This window comes from Poecilia formosa, unplaced genomic scaffold, assembly GCF_000485575.1.
Source record: "Poecilia formosa unplaced genomic scaffold, Poecilia_formosa-5.1.2 Scaffold605, whole genome shotgun sequence".
Taxonomy (NCBI): domain Eukaryota; kingdom Metazoa; phylum Chordata; class Actinopteri; order Cyprinodontiformes; family Poeciliidae; genus Poecilia; species Poecilia formosa.
The window spans coordinates 115,878-125,454 of NW_006800544.1; the positions used below are offsets into that span (position 1 = coordinate 115,878).

General features: G+C 37.1%; 1 protein-coding gene across 2 annotated transcripts in view; it reads left to right on the forward strand.

Moving 5' to 3' along the window:
• Window positions 1–3,218, forward strand: part of arhgef37 (Rho guanine nucleotide exchange factor (GEF) 37) — a 29,130-nt gene extending 25,912 nt beyond the window's left edge. For both annotated transcript variants that reach the window (XM_007541379.2, XM_016665646.1), the window contains exon 16: window positions 199–3,218. In XM_007541379.2, the coding sequence (XP_007541441.1) occupies window positions 199–408 (210 nt within the window). In that variant the 3' untranslated portion in view covers window positions 409–3,218. The remainder of the gene's footprint in view (window positions 1–198) is intronic.
• The last annotated feature ends 6,359 nt before the right edge of the window (window positions 3,219–9,577 follow it).

A 9,577-nucleotide genomic window follows, 5' to 3' on the forward strand; every position in this document is an offset into this window, starting at 1 on the left:
AAGCAGCTTGTTTTGAGCTTAACATACACTACTGAGCAGGGTAAAATATAATCTAAGAATGATTTTGTTTAAAAATGTAATTAACATGTTTGAGCCAGGAAGCATAAAAGGTCACCTTTAAATTTGACCCAGTCATGTTACATTGAAAATTTTCTCATCTATTCTTGGAAAACAGACGTATTTCACTTTCTTTTTAAGGTGGTCGCTGCCTATGACTTCATGGCGAGGGGAAGCCATGAAGTATCGGTCCGTGCCGGTGAACCCGTCCGGGTTCTGGAGTCGCAGGACAAACGAGGGAACTCCGAGTGGAGCCTGGTGGAGGCCAGAGGTCAGAGAGGCTACGTGCCCTCCAATTACCTCACCAGGATGCCTGTTGGCACAGGGTCACTGGCCCCTCCACTCTACTAGGAAAACACCATGTTCTGTGAATACTACAACATTTTGTCATAAACCTGCAGCTGCATCCTCAAAAACACTTTAAGTAGATTTATTTTGTGTCAAACAGGATTTTAAACTACATGTAAGAACAATTGTGAGCTAGTTTAAATCAATGACCACTGAGGTGTTTCCTCATAGCCTTCCATAAAGAAAACAATTTTCTTCAAAATCAGGAGAAAATCTCATTTAAATTTAAAGTTTTATGGCTTTTTTGGCCTTTGCTGGGTAAGTGGATACATTTAAAGTTAACTACATGCAGTTTCAAAAACAAATTCAAACAAGTTAGACGTAATTTTGTTTTCTTTTTTTGTCACCAACAGAAGTGCAGCAGATTGTTGAACTTGCAGGTTCCATTATTTTGATAAGCTTTTTTCTGTTTTGTTTTAAAATGTGTATAATATTTTCTTTTTATTGTTATTTTTATTTTTTGCCATCTCACAAACTCTCATACACTGTAGCTAAACCTCACAGCCTGCCATTAGAAAGGTCCGGGCTCAAGTAGCCAGAATTTGTGCAATAGAAAATCTTGATATTTCTTATGCCTCAATGTGGATTTTGCTTTTTGTTTATTTTATGATTCTCAAGTTTTCAGATATGGCACTGGATAAAAATGAAGGAAGCTGCTGCTACGTAGCTAACTGGTCTCTGATGCCTTCCTCATGGGCACTGAAGAAGAGTAGCGGCTTACTGTGAATGTAGCATGACGTACAATCTTGAACTCTGGTAAATTCTGGCGGTTTTTATTAGTGCCAGTGGTCGGTTTGGACAGCCCTTCTGATCTGAAGAAAAAGAAAGAATATCAGGACTAACCTTGACTCATTTCCCATGATCCTCAGCAGGAAAGAAGAGCATAGCAATTGAAAAAGATAGACAGCGTGTTCTCATTAGAGGCTCTCTGTGTCAGTGAGGGAACTACAACAGCGAGACATTGAGAGCAAACGGTTGATGTGTGCGTCCTGTGTGCTGACAGGTGATTGTGTGTGGGAACCTCTCCCTCCTCCTCACCTGGAAGCAGTGCCAGCATTGTATCGAGACTGGCAGGTACACAACGTTCTCATAATCTCACACGTTGTAATGGGATGTAAGTGCAAAATATCTCAGCGGCTGAGTTGAAGGGAGCTGAAACTGAGATTTATTCTCAGGAAAAGTTTCAGGAGGTGATTTGTTACCTTTGTTTAAACTCCCTCAGCCCCCATTACAGCAAAGATCGTCATTTCTTGGACATATTTTACTTAACAAGGTTTATGTAATGGATATAAAACAGTCCAGGCAGGACAGAGGTGACCTACTTCTGTCTTCAAACACACCTGATAATGGTTGTTGCTATGGATACAGTTTAATCAGTGTAGATCATGCGTCTCTGTAGCGTTTTTTTCAAGTTGTTGAGACATTGCAGGATTAAGTTTGATATAGTATGTCAAGGTTTTGAGGCCAAAGATGATTTAATTCCAGCAGATTCTTACAATCTCTCAAAATGAAAGAATATATAATAACTAAAAGATTTTACAATAATATCCACCTTTATTTTCTATATAAATAGTAAAAACAATATAGATAAATATAGCTTTTTTAATTTAAATATGAATATATACTTGATCTGATATTGTGAATAAATAATTACCTGCTGAGTTGATTGATTATTCAAAATTTGGAAACAGTCAGGCTTGTGGATTTTGCCACCATGTAGGTTAAAAGACATTAAAGCAGTGATAATCCTTCAAACTGGAACAGTTTCTTTCTTTCAGAAAGACATTTGCACAGGCCTTCAGTGGCCAACATGGCAACCAGACTTTGTGTTCCTAAAAATCTCCTGACAAGTTGCATTTACTGCTGTGTAGCAGAGGGAGCCTCGGCGCAGTCCAAGCTGCTCAGCTGGATCTCATCTCTCTCCATCAGTTTGAATGTCAGATTGGAGCAGAGCAGCAGGAGGCTCAGCAAAAGCATGCTGCAGTGGTACTCCGCAAAATGTCACTGTAGCAAATGTCCCTAAGGTTAGCAGGAAGAACACAGAAATTCCTCAACCCCTGAGAATGATGAATTAAAAGCAGCCAAGAAAGGCCATCACAACAGGAAGGATGATTAGTAAGAAAATGACTTCAAACTGGATACGTTTGTGTAAATCATGCAAATAACAAAAAAGTAGTTTGATTTAGATTATATTTTGTGTCTTATGTCTTATAAACCTGAGTATTTGCATGTGCATTATGCAACCTAAACTTACTTACTGCTGACATCTGAAACCACTTGCCAAAACCTGGATTATATACTTCCAGAGTTAGAGATTTTTGACCTGAAACGGCTGTTGTTTTTCTATACTTTCACCACTAGGGGGAGTGTGTGATACTGTTTGTGCCTAATCTTTTTGAGTACACCGTGTTACTGTTATATAGGTTTGTTTGTTTAACATCATTACCATTGTCAGTATTTATCCTGACATGACCTGAGCTCTATAATGACCCAGATTCTGTAATTTTTGTTTATACTATTAACGTGACAAATTAACCTGCTGATAATGTTGGTTTCTAATTTGTACTGCAGTGCTCTTTGTAATTTATTATAATGTAATTATGTTAAACCCTGTTGTGATTTTAACTTATTGGATGCTTCAGGGCCATTCTGAAGCATGAAGTCCTTGGAAGTGTTGCCAGCGTTGTGCTGTTGAGCTCATTCACTCACACATGTATTTGCACAGCAGATGGGAGTCTCTGCAGTGCAGCAGCACTGTGTCAGGGCAGCTGTGATCTGGTTTCGAGGCTTCAATAAAACGGCGCTGAAACCTGTTTTGTGTGCTTACGTCATTTCACATGAAATCAGAAACATTACTGAGGCGACACAAACGGAAACCAGAATGAAGTAACACCTGGTTTGTCTTTGAGTTGTTTTGGGTTACATGGTAATCTGTCTCCACATATTTCTGACAGACACCAAATCCTGCAGTCTTTCTCTTAATATTTGTCATCTCTGTTGGAAACCAGTCGTGGCAGTTCGTTACTGACTGGAAATGTTTTCAGAGTAAACACAGTTTCTGAGTCTGCAAGATGAGGAGGTCTGTTGCCCTCACTGTTTGCACAGCAGCTGTCTCCACATTTCTGAACTTTATTGAAAATATTGTGGTATACTTGTCTTACCTTTCTGTTTTATTGTGTTTTTCTGGATTCAGAAAATGTCATCTCCAAGATGGACTAAGGAGTCCTGCAGTGTTGACAATTTACTTTTCTTCTTATTTAGTAGTATGTTCATCCACCTTCCTGAAGATTTTCTTATTCATCCTCCCTTCAATATGAAGTCTACTGTATGTTGTAAGGCAGCCCACAGCACGATGCACTCATCCTCAAACTTTACTTTTGGCTAGGTATTTTTTGGGGTGATGTGGAGAACCATTTGCCCCCAAAGACATCCATTAGTTCAACTTCAACCTCATCTTACCAGACAATGTTCTCAGAGTATTTCACTGGCTTTTCTAAATCTTCAGCAAATGTTAAACTGAAGCTCCAGTATGATTTTTCTTTAGCAGCGGAGTTTGGAGCAGCGATTGTATCAAGTTCATTGTGGTTAAGTGCATTACTTATTGTTTTACATGGGGAAAACAAAAAATCTTATTATTTAAGTGAATAAATAAATTAGTCCAACTTCATTTGTGGACTAATTTTGTTTTGTTTGTGTTATGTGGATGATTTTGGGTGATTTTGACATCTGGTGTGATTAGAGATATATAGATAAATACACTGAAATGTTCCATGATTATTTTGCCTACTGTTTGTATAAGGTGCACTGGGTACCCACAGGATAGTGAACGGTCATTCTTGCTTGCCATTTTCTCATGTTTTGGTGTGTCAAAACACAGGGAGTCAAACACAGGGACTCTTATTGGATTTTTCAAAAATCAACTGAGTAGATTTTTTAATAAAGCTAACTCTGAGGGAAAGGCGTGATGAGATGCACTGAAAAGAAGGTAAAAAAAGACCACATGTGATTGATTTTCACTGAAATGTTTGAGCTGGCAAGAATTAATGAACTGATCACACCAGCAGAAAGGTGAAATATGAATCATGCTACCTGGAAGTCAAAGTACATCTGCAGGAAACAAACTGCAGGTACTGTGTTACTTTTTTTTTTTTTTTTTTTTACAAAACTGAGAAAAACCAAAGCTTAATTCAAAATAATACTGCTGATACTTCCTGACATGACCAATGAGAAGCAGCAATCTCATTGGTCATGTTGGTCATTAAGTTTACCAACATAATTAATTTGTGGTTGATCACAAAAAGTGCTTTCCTCTTGAAGTAAAGATGATGATGATATTGTCTTCGACGATAACGATAAACTGAAAAATCAATCAGAAAGTGTGATTTTCTTCTCTCTTTTTTTGCCTTTTTATCAACAGCTTAGTAGTGAATTGGCAATGATTACAAGAGTTTGCTTTTATACCGAGTGTGTAAGTGTGACTTGGAGCTGAAACCGATAATTAGTCCCATGTAGCTGTTTAATCCACAGCAGGACGTCCAGCCTGATGTAGTGTTGGTGCCAAAGTGTCACTGTTTTTAGGGTGCAAAGCTGCAATATTTATTCATCACATTTTTAGATTCTACAAGGATGTACTTTTGCTGAACAAGGAAGAAAACTATGACAGTAATTACACCTAAAATAGGAAAGAAATTATAGGATTTCAGACATTTCTTTTTCAGGATACAATTATTTTGTAGCTAAAATATTGAAGTCAATGTAGTCGAACTAAACTTGCTTGTCAGAATAAAGTCAATCAAGCCAAAAATAATCAGAAACAAAAACATAAATCTGTGTTATTAATCTCTTTAAGGTTTCAATTGGTGAATGGCACGACTGAAACTTATTTATAAATGTGATGAAGATAAACTACAGCACTTATGTCAGTATCGTGTTTCAGTTAGCTCAGTATGTTTCAAAAGCTCAGCACCTTTGAAAGAGGACGCTTTGTGTTTGACGGATGCTGATGTTGGTCTCTGTCTGCATCTTTGAATGTATTTATGTGTCTTATAAGCCAACAAGGGCTGGACACCTTTAAGGTGTATGGCACAAAAGAAATAAACCAGAACCTGGTAAAAGATGATGGTACAAGGCCTCTTGGCAAATAAGTGTGTATAGACGCTGGATGGATGAATATTGCAGCTCAACACTGTTTTCACTGCTTAGTTTGAGGTTTTTCCAAACGTGATTTTGCCAGTTTGGGATTTTCTACTCATATTAACACCATAAAACACATCTTGTGCAGGAGCTCCAGCTGTATTTGGCTGTCTTGTCTGAGCTTCCAGTGGAATCCGGGCAGACGAATGTGTGTACCAACCACCTCCATCGAGAGCATTAACAGGCTTCAGCAGCCGCTCGAGTGTGAACTGAAGAGCTGGTTCTGTGGCTTTTAAGGGCGCACTTAGAGAACAAGAGCTCCCTCTCTTTCTGTATGGATGCTGCTAGCACAAGTGTTTTGAAGCCTCCTGCATGCATGGCTATTTTATTGGTCCATTTACATTTCTGAACAACCATCCTTTATAGTTTATTTGTTAGCATTCTTGCTAAACATACTGCGTGTGTTGCAGGATGTGCAATAGCACTTAAAACTCAGTGTGAAGATGTGTGTCATGCCCATTAATGCTTACATCAGCAGCCATTTGATGCAAGTAAGCCCCTCCAGGCACTTGATAGCCTTTAAATGACTGCATGTCTGAGTGTATTAATGAATTAGTCCTGGTCCTGGAAAGTGTGCCTTGCAGTGTGAGTGGGAGGATGCACATCCTGCTGCGTGTATGTTTGTGTGTGAGGCTGAACCTCCACAGCCCAGTAGTGAACAGATTCACGGCTATAAATACCCTGTCCTCCAGCTGAGGCTGAGCTAAAAATAGATCTGCAGCTCACTGCGGAACCTAGAGGACAACGGCAGAACTGCTGCAAGGCCCTCTGGATTCAATCAGGCTTGTGGAGCTGGATTTATAATGTAAAGTTTATTATATAGTTGTATCATTTATGAGATTCATTATTCATTTTGTTTCAGAGGGATGAAAAAAAGAAACAAAGCTAGAATTATCTTCCTGGCCAGATATTTACTCGTTTTGAGTTTTTAGTGCTTTTTTAACGGGAGCTGATAGTTTACTGATGATTTTTACAAAACAAGAATTATGTTCACACATGTAATTTATTGTGGATATTCATAATCCACACATGCCTAAAATTCAACATGCTCAACAATCTTGTGTAAAATTCCGAGATCAAGTTGCAGAAAAACCACATTTTTGTTGTCAACTCCAATCTTTTACTGTAATTGTGGTTGGTATTCAACAACTGTTGTTGAGAGCTTAATGTTAAAATAGGGTTGGTTTTCTGGGACTGTATTTTTTGTCTAATTTCTAGCAGTACAAATATCTTAGTGCACTTTAAATAAAACAAAACTAACACTTTTTTTGCATCACATAAGCCACGTGATCAAGAACTGGATGTTACTACTGGCAGAAAAGACGAAGAAGAAGACAGGAAGTTGTAGGAGGACGATGGCCCAGCATGGTTTTTCATAACTTATTGCATGAATAAGCTTATTTGTGTGAGGATTTAATTGGGTTTCTTATTTAATGGAAAGCACCGCAACTGCAAAATTGTGTTTTTTGACATTAGCAAAATATCAACCAAGTTGCTAATGTCAAACTTGGCAAATTACAGAATCTCATTTGTTATGAAAACACAGCAATATTTTCCACAGTAACAAAAGAGCTGTGGAGGAAAGGAGCTGATATTAATGACATTTTTAAGATTGGCAAAATAAAATCAGTATTATTACTTGTGGTTGTACTCAGAATTCCTTCAAGAATACACATGAAAACAGTCCAAAATAGAAACAAACACAAAGTCACTCCTGGGATTTTATCGCTGAAGCTTCATTCAAATGTAGTGTCTCTTCAGTGCTGAAAATAAATGCTGAACAGATATCATCTTCTTAGCATTGGGTGCCACTGAGGTGCCAATTTGTTCTAATTAAGTCTGCGTGTGAATGTGTGACAATCGCTCTGAAAGCTTTCTGAAAGTGTTAGTGGTCATCGCCGGGGTCTTGTTTCTTACAATCTGTCTTCATAATGATGCCAAGCTCCTTCAGTCATCTCATAAAACCGAACTACAAAATAAGGTTTCTGCTTTCTTTTTGACTGTTTAAGTGCTATCACTTATTCTCTTTTATTTTGCATGTTAAAACTGCTTCCTCTTTGTGGCTCAGTAAGTTGCCCACACAGCAGCCTCACAGATGAATTTCCATTTCAAAATGCATGCTGGGTGGATCAGATGGTGCTTGTATCATAATAACACTGTTGCTATCATGATAAATAAACATCAGGAAATAATAGCTCACTCACGCTCTCATTAAACTGATTCACAATACATTTTGTGCACACTCTCCTGACACATTATCGCCTGCATGATGATGCGGTGCAGGCCATATTCAGACAGAAGACCCTCATGTTCTCACACATATCAGGGGATTGTTGCCATTAGATCTGAAGTCTCCCGACAGCAAACGGATACACTCTCCCTCACTCACGCAAGCGTCTGCACAGATTTATATATGCAGTTTCCCTTTCATCTACAAACATATGCGCTTATCAACTTACAGCCTGACCTGTCGTTCTTCATTAGCTGCCTCACTGCATCTCACATTCCTCAGAAAGGGAAGACAGCCGAGTGAATATATGACAGAGTCTAAATAGTATCTTAGTTAAGGAACGTTGCAATAATTAACTTGAGTCATCATGAGATTTTAAAAGCCCTTGAGCATAATCTTAAAAACATATAAACCACATAACTGTCTCAAAATTAATAGTACTTGATTTTATTACCTTTTTAAGGAAACTGACTCTTCAATTTTATTTTCTGGAAAACTGAATCTAAGAATTTCATCAACTGGAGCAGTATTTTCTTAATTAAAAAAAATACAATTAGTTTAATGATAATTGCTTTTGATATTTATTCACTTGCTTTTAAATTTTAAAAAAGCTTTAAAACGTTATTAAATCTTCATTGTTATTGTATTTGGATACTCTCAAAAGCACAAGCACGAGTTAAAATATTTTATTCAATACAATATCACCTGCAGACATATCTCTACTACAGAATAAAGTGTTTTGCTGGGTGCATGAATTAGGATGTCATAGGCCAGTTTTTGTGTGTTTCTCAGAACTACACATTTTAAATAAATTATGACACAAGAACACCGAAGTGTTTAATCATCAAATTATCATTAAAATAATTTATGCAAAACAGGAGAAGAATAAGACATTTAACAAGACACTGAGAAAGAAAATGTAAAGTAGAGAGGAAAATGTATATTAACTAGAGAAGAAAAATGAATTAGTGAGAAAGTGGAAGCAGATAAGTCATATCTTCATTGGATGAAGAACAAAATAAGGAGATGAAGATAAAAAAAAGATCACAGAGGAGAAAGAAAAGGTCACACGTGCCAGTCAACCGAAAAAGTTGTGTTCTGTGTGAAAATGTTCAAAATTTTTGCTGGATTGGAGAAAACACACTGAAGGATAAGAACAAAAAATAGAGTAGCACAAATCTGTTTCTATTTAAAAGACACATTTCACACAGTGTTTGGAGACAAGACTGACCTTCATCTTCTAGCCAATCACAGACAGAGAAATACATTTTACCAGGAAGTTGCAGGTAAACCAGTTCCTACAGAATTAAGAGCCAAAAATATCTGTATTACTAATATCCTAACAAATACCCCTTAATTATATTAATTGAAATTTGAATTTGAAATAGTAACTCATGAATGTTAAATCAAATTTTTGTTTTTTATATATTCAAATTTAATCAACATATTTTGGCATAAATTGCAATAAATCAAATCTATTTAAACTCTAAATATGGATTATCCATCTTTTAAATGTGTCAAAAACATGTTATTTGCTTACAGTTTAAGGTATAAATGCAGTTTAAGGTATAAATGCAGTTTAAAACCTGTTTGTCGCGAGAGGACCCAAATTTGGGTCCTCTGCGCTTGCCGCAACAAGATCGATTGAAAAAACATGCTATACATTTATCAATATAGGCATATTGCATATCCACAGATCGGGAAAAAGCTCTTCTAAATGATACAAACAATATTTTCTACATCAACAAC